This window comes from Montipora capricornis, chromosome 12, assembly GCF_036669925.1.
Source record: "Montipora capricornis isolate CH-2021 chromosome 12, ASM3666992v2, whole genome shotgun sequence".
NCBI classification, from domain to species: Eukaryota; Metazoa; Cnidaria; class Anthozoa; order Scleractinia; family Acroporidae; genus Montipora; species Montipora capricornis.
In genome coordinates this window covers 18,607,039-18,622,420 of record NC_090894.1, presented here as the reverse complement: position 1 = coordinate 18,622,420, position 15,382 = coordinate 18,607,039, and the positions used below count along the sequence as shown (strand labels likewise).

The 15,382-nt window shown below is 40.6% G+C and overlaps 1 protein-coding gene and 1 pseudogene across 1 annotated transcript in view; one reads left to right on the top strand and one right to left on the bottom strand.

Annotated features, from left to right (window-relative positions):
• Positions 1 to 2,295: 2,295 nt before the first annotated feature.
• Positions 2,296 to 10,218, bottom strand: LOC138027912 (protein-glucosylgalactosylhydroxylysine glucosidase-like; annotated as a pseudogene).
• Positions 10,219 to 10,347: 129 nt separating this feature from the next.
• LOC138027913 (3'(2'),5'-bisphosphate nucleotidase 1-like) overlaps positions 10,348 to 15,382 on the top strand; it is a 6,052-nt gene continuing 1,017 nt past the window's right edge. The window contains exons 1-5 of the mRNA XM_068875533.1: positions 10,348 to 10,632; positions 11,341 to 11,454; positions 11,947 to 12,048; positions 13,171 to 13,219; positions 13,961 to 15,382. The exon at positions 13,961 to 15,382 is cut by the window's right edge and continues 1,017 nt beyond it. Coding sequence (XP_068731634.1) covers positions 10,516 to 10,632; positions 11,341 to 11,454; positions 11,947 to 12,048; positions 13,171 to 13,219; positions 13,961 to 14,517 — 939 coding nt within the window. The 5' untranslated portion in view covers positions 10,348 to 10,515 and the 3' untranslated portion in view covers positions 14,518 to 15,382. The remainder of the gene's footprint in view (positions 10,633 to 11,340; positions 11,455 to 11,946; positions 12,049 to 13,170; positions 13,220 to 13,960) is intronic.

Genomic DNA, 15,382 nt, shown 5'->3' with positions numbered 1-15,382 from the left:
CATGAAACACTGGAAAGATCCTCATCAACACCTTGGTTGTATCGGTGTTTTATTGGCGACAACGGCTAACACTGGTAACCTCGCCTGAACCTTGCAAGAACTTTCAGGAGCTCTTGGCACACAATAGCGTGGAACGCAAGAAGGATAAAGGAATAATTCATGTATGTGCTGACTTCCGATCTCACCCATAGATCACTTGCTTGTAAGGCGCATTTGAATATGCACTAGAAAATGCGCTATATAAATTCATTACCGTTACCATTACCATTACCATTCGGACTGCCTGAGCCTAGGGTCTTGCACAAGTTATCACCATGGGCCCGTTCTTGAAACATTTCGTGCTCTTTTCGGGTGTCACAATTCCCTCTGTAAATTATGAACGGAGGGCTTTAACGGTCATCAAACTTCACAATAATTTTGATTTTTGTTATTTTTGACAACATGTCAAAAGAAAAGCGTATCGAACAAGCTAATGGCACTTTCGTGACGATGGCTTTTCGGGACGTTCGAGAAACTGGCCCAGGCCCACTTTCTGCATGGAGGATATTGTGTCCATCGAGGAAAATTAACTGGTTTACCTCAATGGTAGAAATGCTGCTGAGGAGAAGGAGCGGTAATTAACGCCGGTTCGTGCGTAAATGAAGAGAGATTTTAATAGGTCTTGCGCAGGGACAGTGCAAAACGTGGACCCAAACTCGACCCCCTCGAGAAAAGAAGAGAAAGAAATTAAAGTTTGAGGATTAGAGCATGGTTTTGATAAGCGCAGCCAAGAGAGTATAAGGTACGAGAGGACATTCCTCTTATTGGACTTATTCCCATCGTAATCCCTGTTCGGTTATTTACCTTCATACTCTCTGAAAACGAACTTAACACAACTCTCCAACATTTTGAGACGGTTTGAAAGTACAGCATTTTCACTTGCATGACACCAGATGCTGCAATCTGTTTTGATTGATAAAATGTCTCTCGTTGTTGTTTATTCTTCGCAGTTTAAAAGTAATATATTCCTATTTTTCACGTTGCAATGTTACCACCAATAGCGTGGCTCCTACTCTACTGACAAAAATTACACGTAACCCAAAATTCCTCCATTCGCTCGGACGAAGGGCTAACGCTGGAAACGTCAGCTTTTAGAATCTCTGTACGTTGGCCAATTTACATTATCAGCTCCGTTGATAAAACCAAAATTTTTGTATACCTGAGAAAGACTTGTGAATCACCAAATTCAGCTCAATGAAATGACGAACTAATTGTGTTTGCTTCATTTTCTTGACAAATTCTCATTGTTTTTGGTCAGTTACTGTTTTGTATTTTTAGGTAGCAGTTTCCAAGCGGAAGCTGGCCGTACGTCCATACGATGCGTTTTCGAGTAATTCTTTTTCTTCGTCTTGAGGGTTTGACGTCTAGAGGTACGTGGGATTTTTCCTGCCGCCGTGAGTGAGCCCGAAGCGAATGAACGAGACCGCTCTCTTATCGGGAGAAGGACACATTCTTCGAAAAGCAAGGAATTGTGGTTTGAGCGAATGGAGGAATTAAGTTGCGCGGTCTGATCTCGTGTACACAAATTGCTCGTTACACAGGTTAGAACAAAAAGCTCTCAGCCACGTTCCCAATACGAGGAGACTTAAACTGTAAAACTGCTCTCTTCTTTAGACCTCTAGTCACGTTCAATTTCGCTTCTCGACCCTTCTTTTTTCTGTTATGAACTTTATCGCACTTTTGTGAAATACAAATAGGAAAAGCTGTGTTAGGATGAACTAAAGTGATGAATGGTCAGGATTTCGGGCCTTAACTCATAGTATTCGAGTGAACAAAAAAAAAACTGGCATACAATGCATATGGCGTCTGCGAAAGGAAATTACGTCTATATCTCGATGGTCAACCCCTCCCCAGAATCCAAACCCACCCGACGGGGATTAACTTCAGTGAACGTTTGTCGTGAAAGTATCTGAAAGGACGAGTAGTGAATCAAGCAAAAATACCAAAATACTCTTTGTTTGTCCCTGCAAAACTTTGCATAAGCATTGTTTCCAGTTTCTCTTGGTATCAATATAAGTCCCAAGAGAAAATAAAAACAATGCTAATGCAAAATTTTGGAGGGACAAACAAAGAGTATTATGGTATTTTTGATACTAGCTATTAGCAACAGTGAATTTGGGAGTTGCAAATTATTCTAGACCCAAAGAGTGCAAGGAAAAAAAATGAGCAGACAGGTGAAAGAAGAAAATGTCCTCTGAGGAGAGAAGAGGGTTTGCACCACGTGGTCAGTGCAGAAGAACGAAGTCACACATCAGCTCACATTTTTGATGAAGTGTATATTCCCTTATCTCTTGGGTTTCTTATTGTCCATAAATTAACGTAGTAGTGGAACCACAAAAATAAGTATATTTCCTATTGGCTTAATCACGATCAGCGTCATCTATTTCTCACAGCGCAATGTGAATAGAAGATACAAGCCAACAACCAACAACAACAGAAGACAAAGATGAAGAGATCTATGGTCACATGACCTGCTCCTGATAACTCGTTTAACTTGTGACATGCGCACTGAGCCTCGATCTCTTTTAAGAGTGACAGGTTTAGAAGTCTCCAAACTCTGAATCCCTTCTACTGTTGAAACCTCTAAAGGGGTGCTATGGGGCCAGAAAACACCACAGTGATTGTAACTTTTATTTGATCGATCACAAAATCCATGCAACTCCCAGGTAATGCAGTCTGATTGTCATTTTCGTGACGTTTGGCGGTAGATTTGGGTTGAAAGCCAGCTCAGAATCCGTGAGTCGGAATCCTCCATAGCCATAAATTACAGCTTGCAAAAAGCCTCCAGCTCCTGTGATGAAGTTCACTGCACCCCACATATCACGACGCTCCGTCCACACCTAGTTAACAAGAGGATTATTTCATGATTCACACTTTTTTGCATTCAAACAGCCAACAACAAAAATTTACTCTTACGTTACATACGAGCAGCGAAGATTGGTTGTTGCGTCCGGCCTCAATTTGCGGCCGCATCAATGATAACACTCATCCAAAGACTGGCTTATTCCAGGAGGTCCCCAATCCTAGGAATTTCGACTGGTTTCGTGTTTTTGGTATCGTTGGAAATACTGCTATGGACGGTTCTATTTAACTTCCCGAGACTGCGCAAAAGAGACGGAGTCCATGATTTGTGGAGACACGCGGAGTTCGTCATTTTCGGAGCTGACTAAATGAACGCTAGCCTTCAGAGTTGCCCCCTCCTGATTTGAGACCCGTAATACCATGACTTATGACGACTTTAATGGCCCCTTCTCTGGGTAGAGTTAGCTTAAATAAGAGGCGCCACACGAGAAAAGACAGTAATAAACAAAACACAAGATGGCGTTATTGAGGGGAATTCTGCCTTGCGGTCGGTTAGTCGGTACAACTTCGGATTGCGTGACATGAACAACCTAACTTGCGTCCCGAGCACTACGAGCTGAATTAGCACGAAGAGTACTGCTTAGCAAGCAGTGACAAAGGCAAACGAGCCAACAAGCTTTGAGGAAGACGCTGCGCACACTTAAACGCACCAAGCAGGAGTGACCCAATTTTATTATAGCGCAAAACAAAGTGCCAAATAAACCCATCTCCAGAGGGAGAGTGGGACTGACAAATCGCCAGTAACTGCCAAATACTTTGTAAAGAAGAACTGCAAGGTGAGCCTTGGACAGCTCGTTTGAGCTTTTAAGCTAGACACTGTCTGTTGGTAAAGGCAGTTACGAAAGCTGTACCATTAAACGGTAAGACATGCTCGTCACTGTACTATAGCAGTTATCAATAGAGCGTTATTAGCTTTGGCATTTGATGTCGTGCGATATAATCTACTACAAAGCTGGAACAACGCCGCAGTATCTCAGTCTTCGCTACAAAGAAGCCGTTGATTGCTGTGACCTTGAACGTTGGACTATTTTGTAGTAACAAAGATAACATCGCGCCGTGAATGACTCACTTTAATACTGTGCGTCATGTTTCATTAACGGTATTTTAATGATCAGACAGTAAAATCTCATATAATTACCTTAAATGGACCGCGGATATTGGCGAAATTCTTTGCAAATGGTTTTTCAGCTCTTTTTTGTCTCCTACATCAAGCCAGCCAATAGCAAACATGGAATGTGTCATAGCAGGACCATTCGGGTCGGTGCGTTCTTCGTATAGCTTCAAATCGTTACAACGTACCTGGATAAACATGATATAATGAAACAATTGTTATTGAATATCCTAAAAGGAGAAAAAACCAAAATATGACGGTCACACAAAGAAACATTGAAAAGACATGTGTCGAGAATGGCAAAATAATGAGAAAGTTACAAAGTGTACCACAACTAACATGATATCACGCATGTCCAAAAAAGTTGGACATAAACGTCACGAAACGTCCTAATGGAATAACATTGTTGGAATTGGTATTCAACGTTTGTGCTTAAAGGAAAGCTTTCTGTTTTCGTCGATGAAGCACGTGCATCTCAAACAGTATTTAAGTGAAGCTACGATCCTCACAGCTATGAACGCAATTTTAGCAATTGCGTAGAGAAGCCTGAAAAATCCAGGACTTCAACGGGGTTTGAACCCTTGACCTTGCGATACCGGTGAGACGCTCTAACCAACTGAGCTATGAAGCGAGGTCACGGGTTCAAACCCCGTTGAAGTCCTGGATTTTTCAGGCTTCTCATTTGCTGTGCAATTGCTAAAATTGCGTTCATAGCTGCGAGAATCGTAGCTTCACTTAAATACTGTTTGAGATGCACAGCTTCACTTGATTTCATATCCGCAGTTCAATTATGATTCATTTCTTATATATCATTTCATCGTTTAAACAGTATTTAGTCAGTTAGTAATGGATAGTCAATAGGCCTTGTGCATGATTACGGCATATGCTCAAATTTACCACCAAGCCCGCTCGTTTGCACAAAATTATTCACATAATCTGGACATGCAATACTCTTCGCACGTGGGTCTTCTTTACAAGATTGCTCCTTTGGGATTTAGCTCATATTAAAATTTACAAGCTTGTTGCTTCAGGGATATTGATACAAGGAAATTCAAAAAACGGCGTTTTTTGAGGGATGACAACCAGAAGGAAGCCTTGTTCATTCTAAGGAAATGGTCTCACAAATAGTTTCAAGCAATCGTTTCTAAGAAAGTAAAGACACCTGGTGTCGGGGAAACTTAAAACGCCTCACTTCCGGTCGCTGTTACGCCGTTCAGAAAAGAAAGTCGCTGAAGCTGAAGCTCTCTTGTTGATAGCCATCTCCCGGCAACCTAAAGCCCAAGTCGACAGAGAGACGTTACAGTTGCACTATGTCATGATTCGTTCGTTGGTCCAACGCTCTGGATCCTACATGCCTTATCGTTTTTCCGACAATCGCAAAATATTAGATATTTTGGGATAAAGCTTCTACCTGTTTGTCCATTTCATACATTAGTGGAAAGCCAAGTAAAATTGCGTCTGCCTGTTTGACTTCCTTGTCTAACGTGTAACCTTCATATTCCGGATGAAAATTGTTCTCCTTGTCAAAAGGTATAAATAACTTTTCAGCAATTGTTGTCCATTCCCTTGGAACCTCTCTTCCTAGAACCTTAGCTGCTTCTTTGGCGAATAAAAGGTTTATTTTAGCCACCACATTAGTATAAACCGAGTTATTGACTGGGTAGTGATATTCATCAGGTGGCATCACGTGGTTGATGACGTAGCGATCATTCGCAATATCGTACTCCACTCTGCTGGCCCAGTACTCTGCGGTTTGGTAGACCAACGGGTATCCGATTTCTTGCAACCAGTTGAGATCTTTGCTAACATTCCAGAATTGTTTAGCGGCAAAGGAAATGTCACCCGTAATGTGAATCTGAGCTCTTCCGTACCTCTCCCCTGGGGAAGTTTCCAAGCCTGTAAAGGAACTTTCCCACGGAAACATGGCACCTAGAAAAAAATTGAGACCAACGATTGACAACAAATGAAACACCTTTGATTCGAGAAGCAGCTACTGTGAATTACTTTTAAGTAGCTACTATGAATTCACTGCTAAATCGTGGGACGCAAACAGTCCCTGAAATGCAAAAGCAGCTTACTTATGTACATGCAATGCGGATACATTCGTAAAAAAGTGTTATATAGTCGTGGAATTATATCAGTGTCTAGTTCACGTTGAGAAGCGTCATTAATGAATACATTATAGGCGATTCGACTCATAACTTGGCTGACTTCCTAGTGGTAAAGAAACAGCTGATTGATGATAAGAGAAGGACAGTTACGGGTTATTCGATTGGGGCCAGTTCATCAAGTTTATTCAGTTTTAAAGGCTATTCCAAACTGTTTATGGGTAGCTTATTGTTTATCCTGATTCACAGAGGGTTTTCTTGCGTGCTTCACGGTTTATTTCAGGTTTACTCTCCTTCCCAAACGCCAATTCTTAGGTGCACATAAAGTGGACCTGACAAGATTATCCCAATTCACGGCGGGCAAATAAAAGAAAAAAACCATGTCCATAATATTATCTGCTTTCATAAGATAGACAAGTCACAAAATTCGTTGGATTGGAGACTCCAACACTTTACCTTCGTAACCATACTCCTTGGCGATTCTGCGCGCTGCAGGCAATCGATCCTTGCGATATTTCAAAGAACTTCTAGCCAAGCTCGGATGAAGCAACACAAGAGCTGGAAACATCCAAATGTCCTGATCCCAGAATGTATGCCCCATGTACTCCTCCGCTGCTGGTAATCCCCCGGGACTTAACCCGTGGGGGCAGTCGCGTCGAGTGGAACTTAGAATGTAGTACATGCTGCCGTAAACCGCCTGAGCCATTTTTAAGTCGCCTTCGATCTCTATCTGGCCAGTGTCCCATAATGCCTTCCAAGCCGACTTGTGTTCTTCAAGCAGCTGCTCTTTCACTCTAAAAATCAAATGCAAAAAGGCGTTAATTTGTTTCATCGGCATGAAAAAAAAGAATACTTGAGAAAATACTTGAAGAAAGAAAGAAATACTTGAGACGCATAATCTAGCCAGGAAAATTATGTCTCTCGTTTTAATTATCTTAACATTTGTAGTCTGACTGTTAAATTTGTCTGTCTTTAAGACAAGCACAAGACAGGTAGACGAGCTATCCACCTTATTGCATCGTCTCGAATCATAATAATAGAAGAGAGGAACTAATAACACGCACGACAAATCGGCATTTGCCCAAATCATTCCGCAATTCTTGTACCACGAAGATACCTACAATAGTGCCTCGTCCCACTGATAGAGAGCCTCAGAAAGCGGGTTGAATTTGGTATCCAAGTTGGTTGCTATGGAAGTGACATAAAACCACCTCTGTTCTTCAGAACTCCTTTTTATCTTCAGTGGCTTGTCATCTTCCAACTTGGACCAAACTGTGGCTAAATTAACTCGTTCGCTTCCCTCCTCCTCCGTTTCGTTAACCTGATCAAAAAGCAAGAGAAACAGGCTTTATTCAATACATACAGCACTGTGCTGATGAGTCCTATCAAATGGTAAGTTTGTTTGTTTTTTTGTTATTTATTTAAGCATGTTGAAGTTTTGGCAGCTATTCAGCTGATGTGGACCTGCTATACCAACCCACCCATATACACACAGAGGACAGCCACAACACCGGGAAATTCATCCCCTACTCTTCTCGAATAGTGTGTGGGTTCTTTAACGTCCCACAGGGAACTAATGAACATGGAAGTTATTTGTGAGACGGGACCTCCGGCTTATCGTCCTTATCCGAGAAGACTTGAAAGTCTAACCATTTGCGGATGTGATTACAAAGGCAGCACTTTCTCTTCAGTTATTTAAAAGACCTCGAGTGTTGGTCCGGCCGGAGTCGAACTCACGACCTCCCGCATGGCAGCCCGGTGCTCAACCAACTGAGCCACCGGTTTCAGTTTTTCATAACTGAAAGGAGCAATTAAAACCAACTTAAGAGGGGTCAAGAAGTAAACGCAAAATTGATCCGTTTGCATAGATGTCGTTTTTGTTTGTTGCGTAAATCTTTCTTGGGCTAGTTTTTATTTGTGGAATAAAATTCCAGAAGATGGGGGTTACGTTGTCCATGTATTTTTTATGTGGAATGCTTGATTTTCGCAAAGTTAAAGTCGGGAATGTTTTAATAGTCGGCGATTCTTCGAATCAAAGACCCGGGTTGTCGGAAAAGTGCCAAATCCCCGAACGTCCTCTTATCCCGCCTTGGGTGGAGTCTTAGGGGAACTCAGACCGGCATGGGTTCGTATCAGGCTCCATATATTTCTTCTTATGCGTTTTCACGAGACCGGCCTGGCACTGAACTCAGACCGGTCTGACTTCGTCTCGGTTGCTGGTCCGAAACGAGGAATTCTCATGCCGGTCTTAGTTCGTACCGTTCTCATGTAAATAGGGACTTTAAGATAGTGGACAACGGTAGGCTGGGACGGTTGGATGCGTATACCGGAGACTTTGGACGAGTACGGTAGAAAGGGGCAAAAATTTTTAACTTAAGATTCGGCCAACACGACCGTAGGACGGTGGAATAAACATGTCTTTTGAAGAGGCGAGAAATTCTCTTGTAATTTCTTTTGCAGAAGGTTCAATTAGCGAGGAGGAATTTCTTCTTTTATACCATGAATACGAATCAGTGAATCCTCTTTATCCTTACTGGGAATTTGAACCATTTTGTTTAGATTCCTTGGATTCTAGCGAGTGTAAATCAACTAGGGGGAATTGGTTCATAAACAAAAAATGCGGCTACAATTATCTCTTTTACCTTTCTTTTCTGCTTTCCTCTTGTGTCATGGTGGACTATGGATAACGCTACATTGAGAACAAGCAAATTTTGGTTTGAGCCGCAATGTGGCCGAGTGATGTCTTTGAATGAACTCAGAATTTTCGCTAGCCAGATTGGGACATTCCATTTTTTATCCGCACCCCCCCTATGGAAGGCATTTTTTTTAAATGCCAAGAAGGACCCTGTCGGAATCTGGATTTTCTGCTCCAGTTTAGGGGGTCGGAATCGGAAGTCTTTGTTCTATACAAAAACGGGCCTGTCGGAATCAAGCTTCAGAGGAAAAGGAGCCTGTCGGAATCTAACTTCAGAGGTGAAAGGGACCTGTCGGAATCTGATTTCAGAGCAAAAGGGACCTGTCGGAAAAATGCCTTCCATAGGGGGGGTGCGGATAAAAAATGGAATGTCCCATTTTTTCATTTCAGCGATGGATAAATCAAGACAAACACAACCAAATGCACATTTAACCCATTGGGTGATCAGTTTTCAATGCATAATAAGTGCGAATAAGTATGGTTGAATTCCTACCGTTTTCACTGTTCATTCCACGACGAGAAACCTGGCGAAAACATACCGAAGCACGACGGTCAAATGTCACGGGGATTTTGCGTGACATGACACTCATCTAACCGTCCCAGTCTACCGTCGTGTACTATCTTAAAGTCCCTAATAACAGCAAATCTCAGACCGGGTCGAGAAATTTCAAGCCTGTATGTCTTTGGCTCGGCCATATATTAATTAGACAAAACATATCATTTCGTCCCGGTTTAATGTAGACGGCTGCAAAAATTTCATACCGGTACAAGTTTACACCGGTCTGAGTTCGTCTCGGTCTCATGTAAAATACCCCCTAATTACGAAACTGTCAAATAAAGTCATTTACCGTGGCGATAGCAGCAAATGCCCCGGACCTATTTGAGTCGACCGTCTGAAACTTGAAATCCTCCGAGGCAGCTCCACGATTCAAAGCAACACTCATCAAAAACTCTCTGTTCGCTGTATTCTTTGCAGCAATCTCAACTATCAATAAATTCTTTCGCGATTGATGAGCATATATCCTTTGCTCCACTTCCAGATTCTGAGCTCTGAACCACTTAAAAAATACAGCTTCTTCTACATCCAGCCCATATGATGTTTTACCCTGTATTGCAGACACACTGAAGTCGATATTAGCGGTGGAAGGTAACCGAGCTCGGTGAGTGTGTTGACTAACATACACCGGATAAATGGAAGTCTTCTTCGGGTAGGCCTTCCCATTGAAGACTCCAGACACATGCACAGCATCACTGTAAATCACTGTTCCAAGATATCCATTCGCAACAGAAGGCATATAGGAGCCATTTCTACTTTGACGAACTGTAACTGTGTTTTGATCTTTAGGTAAAGTGTCGGTGATGAATCGAGTACAAGTTCCCGCCGCCATTGCATTACGAATTCGCGAAGACTGCGTGACAAAGGAGAAATTACGGACCCGTTAATACTCAACATGTGAGACAAATCAACGTGAGACAAATCCATGTGAGACAAAGGCCTGGTTTCTTGTGCCAGTTTTCCATAATAATCTGTAGCACTTTATGCGATGTTTACAATTTATCAAGAGTGAACCAAAACCACGGCTTGATCAGACTTATCAGACTTACTCGAGGAGAGGAAGAAAAACAATGTTTTCTTCTCGGGTGAAAGTGACGCAACTCCTTGCGTGACAAGGAACATTCTCAAGCAACTTGAAACAAACATGGCGTCTTCCTCTTTCTTGATGCGTCTCGTCTCTTCATCTGTCGCTGTCGCAAATAAAGCGGGAGGAATTATACGGAGTATTTTGAAAACAAGAAGCCTTGCAGTTGTAGATAAGGTTTGTTGGTAGTTGTCGTTATTTGAACATCCCTCAATGTAAAAAAAAAGAAAACTTTTCATCAAATCAAACTAGCAGGTGTGAACCCAGTGAATGCTCGATTCAAACGTGAAGAACTCAAAATAGGTAAAAAAAAAAATGCGCACTGATCACGTAAAATATATTTTATAAAGGTCCTTGTCAACTGCTCTAAATAAAATTGCAAATTGTATATTTCTCAGGAAAAAAATAATTTATATAACATATTAATTTACCCTGGCTTGGAAAAAAAGTAAAGTTTAATCCCACTTCAATAATTCATTCAGGGTTTGAAATTTGTGTGAATTACAATATCGTGGCTTAAGTGGCAGGAGGTATGAGAAGAAGGACCACTCTCACCCACAAAAGTCAACAATCAATAAATTATAGTTTGCAAAGGAAAGTTCACAGACTGAGAAATGACATGAAAAGGGAATTCAAAGCAAATCATCTAAAAGGAATGTCAGTTCAAACTGAGTTTTTTACCATATTTAATGTAAGTAAATTAAATGCACCAAATAAGGGGAAAATGCCAATTTTAAGGTGGATCACCAATACAATCATAAACACGAATACTAACAATTATCAATTCCCTGTTGCATTAATTTGTTCAGCTGAGTTTAAATTTTCAGCATGAGAAGACAACCTAAAAATGGATCCTCTTCTAGATCTGAATGTTTCTTGTTGCAGGGCAATGATGGCCAGTTTGATCCTCAAACTGAAGCGGACCGTGCATCTCAGAAGTGTATTATTGGTTCACTTCTTAAAATGTACCCGACTCTTCAGATTATTGGTGAAGAGGAGGTTTGTTACAAAAATAGAACTAAGTTTCAATGCTGAATCGTATTTTAGTCGAAATAAAAGCCAACAAAAGACAGAAAACAGGCAACTAGGTTTAATGATGTTTAACAAGGATATAAAAACATGTAACATGACTAGCAATGGTCCTTGTTACTTGATTTCATGACATCTCCCCAGGCCCTACAGATCACCACTGGTCCTGGTATTTTACCCCCAAAATCTAGGTAACAGCAGCACTTAATGATAACATTATGTAGCACATTTTCACGAGGGTATCTTCCAACATGCTTTACTACACTGCAAAACACAATGTGGTGTGAACTCAACACCAGGAACTGACCATTTTCACTCTTGGTGAACAGAGTGCAGTTTGCTGGGAGAAGACCTTAGGGAGAGGTAAAATGAGTTTGCATGTGTCTTGATAGCAATAATTTTTAGTAAAAACATTAGCAATTAACCTATAATGGTTAAACTATCATATACCAATGTATACAGGGTATTCAGCTGAGTGAAGAGTACATAATTGAAGTTTCGCAAGACGTTGATGTTTTAAGAAAATCTTGCCCAAAGGCTCTTGCATCGGTAAAGCCAGAAGAAGTAAGTAGTAAAAATTGTAGCAAGGTCAGGCATAAACAAAAAATATATATTTCTTGGACATTTCTGATATTGATCAATGCAGACTTGTCAGAAATTAGTAAATAAGACCAGAATAAAATCAAAATAAGTGCATCAAATAACTGTTTCAAACCTGGGTTAAATACTGTAACATTATTATATCTATCAGATAGTATGCACACTATGATTGGCTAATTTAGCAGGCCATATTTTACAGTATGGTCTGCTAATATAACATTCTCTAGCAGCTTTTAATGTTAAATAAACTTTTGAAACGGTTTGAATCTTGCAAGCAACTATTTAAAAAAGCCAAGATTTATTTGTTTTTCGGATTTTGATGCATGCCGATCATTTATGGCAGTTGAACATTTACCTTGATGTCAATCAGTTTCCTTTCCCACTCGCATGATTACGTGTACCTCAGAGATATAATAAATACTGCAAATAACTAACCTTGTTTTGTCAGTCCATACTGAACGTTAAGGACTCTTTTCTTTTCCCCATTGATTTATGGCCCGTGTTAGTCATTATTTAGAGTGTGGACCACAAACGTGGTTAGTGAGAACTCTACGATTGGCAGACTAGGAAAATCAACAAGCCAACAAACATCAAAGAAAAAGAGGGGAACAAAACAATGGTTTTGTTAGCTCTAATTACCGTGGTGTTGGCCAGGTCTTACTTGTATATCAGACAAGTGGCTTTTACCCCATGCAAATAATTCCAAAAACTACAACACTGTAATTAGCAAATAAGTAAAACATTCAGTAACACAGTACACATCTCCTTACAAAATTTTATCTTGAGGGTGATACAATGATTTTCTGCAAGTGTGATTTTTCTAGTTCAATTTATGGTGCAATAGGGCATTAAATTTCACTGGTCAAACTTTTGGATATAAGTGGCCAAACACAAAACACTGAGAAGAAGATGTGATTTACTCCTCTCCCTTTGAAACATTTAGCGAAATGAGTGACTACATTTTACCCAGTACCCAAAATGTTGAGTGAAGGCTATTTCATTTATCCTTGCAGTATTGATTTTATCCTTATTTTCCAATTTAAAGGTCTGATTTCTTCTTCTTCTTTTACTTAAATTGTGTACTAGGTAACTGTCTGGGTGGATCCACTTGATGGCACAAGAGAATTCACTGAAGGTACACTGTACCATAGTATCTATTTTTCAAAATTTAGAAAAGTTTCTTTTTTTGTTCAACAGTCATGTTTCTGCAGATAGGTCTGCCCCTTCAGTGTGACTTAATTAGATGTTGTGCTGTCTGATATATAAATAATTCACTTATGCACTGTCACTGTCATAAATTACATGTAGAACCCACAAAAAAATGACCAGCTCCCAACATCAGTGGCTTGAAAGCTCAGGTGGTCAGAGCGTCACACTGGTATTGCGAGGTCATGGGTTCAAACCCCATTGAAGTCCGGAAATTTTCAGGCTTCTCTACATAAGTGCTAAAATTGCGTTCATAACTGCAAGGAACACAGCTTCACTTGATTTCATATCCACAGTTCAATATAATTATGATTCCTTTCATATATCATTTCATCACAGGAACATTAGAACCCACAAATGACCAGCTTCCAAAGTCAGTGGCTTCATAGCTCAGTTGGTTAGAGCGTCACACCGGTATTGCAAGGTCACGAGTTCAAACCCTGTTGTAGTCCTGAATTTTTCAGGCTTCTAGACACAATTGCTAAAATTGCATTTATAACTGAGAGGATCATAGCTTCAGCTGAATTTACATTGTGTGCCATAATAATTATTATGGACAATTATAATTATTATAATAATAAAATTAAATTTTTGAGGTGTACTTTAAGCCACAAGTGAATGTATGTGTGCTTTATATTTAAAAGCATTGTTTTTAAACAACATCACACAGGTCTTTATGATCATGTCACAGTTCTTATTGGAATCTCAATGAATGGGAAACCCATAGCAGGAATAATCCATCAGCCATTTTATGGATATGAAAAGAATCCCCAAGGAACTGAACTTGGAAGAACAATGTGGGGAGTAAGAGGCCTTGGAACTTTTGGTTTCAATCATAACCCTCCACCCAAGGGCCGATGTGTTGTTACCACCACACGTACTCATTTACACAAGACTGCTATGGAAGCAATAGAAGCTATGAAACCAGATCAGATACTGAAGGTTGGTGGTGCAGGATACAAAGTGCTTCTTTTGCTTGAAGGTACAGCTGATGTATATGTGTTTGCAAGCCGTGGTTGTCAACGGTGGGATACATGTGCTGGCGAAGCATTGCTTGAAGCAGTGGGTGGCACACTAACAGACATCTGTGGTGAGCACATCAAGTATGATGGACACGCTTCAAGCTATGCCAACAACACTGGTGTTCTTGCATCATTGAAAGATCACAAGCTCTATGTGGATATGATTCCAGAGTCTGTAAAAGGCCATCTGCTCCGAAAATTATGAAGGAATAAAGTCACCTCCTCTCATAACAAGTAATTCAATCAGTTTGCTTAAAGAATACCTAAACACACTTAATGCATCACCCAGTAAAACAAGGGCTTTGCAATATATTTCTGGGCAACACAACTTTCCCCCCAAGACTCAGCCTACTTAACGTTATTTTTGTCTCTATGGAAGTGCTTTCAGTAAGTTTTGCAGTAGGTGGCTGGGAAAGTAAAGTAGACGGGTGTGGAATCACAAGCGCAGAAGGTGTGAGCCTGTAGGGAGGTCTGGGGGCATGCTTCCCCAGAAAATGTTGAAATCTACAAGCTTGGAAAATGCCTTTTGCATAAGTTGTTTCCCTCTAAAAGACAATGGAAATTAGGCAATAAAACACTAAAATTATACTTCATTATTGAAAGAAATTGCTGGTTTCAGGGTTCTTGCTAAGTTTTTGCACAGGAGGTAAAAAACCAAAAATAGCAGGTAACTTTGTTACCTGCCCCTGCATGGGTTGGCAAGCTCAAGTCTTAACTTGACGTTCGTATCGATCGCTGTCACATGCCAGCGGCTGCTAAATTAATTTAATACTCAGCAAAAGGAAAGTAGGTTATGCTATTTCATTGGCAGTCACCTAGGGGGGTCCGGGGGCATGCCCCCCCCCCCCCCCCCCCCCGCCCCCGGAAAAATTTTGAAAACTTGAGTCCCTGAAATGCGATTTTCTGCATTTTCAGAAAAGATTTACAAAATTCTAAAGGTACAAAAATGTCCCATAAAATCTCAAAAGTAACACTTTTTTGACGTCTGCATTCAATAATTTATGTAACTTCTTTGATTAATATTGCCGTTTAAGAAGTAAAAGTTCTGGGTTTTCGTATTTACAAAACAA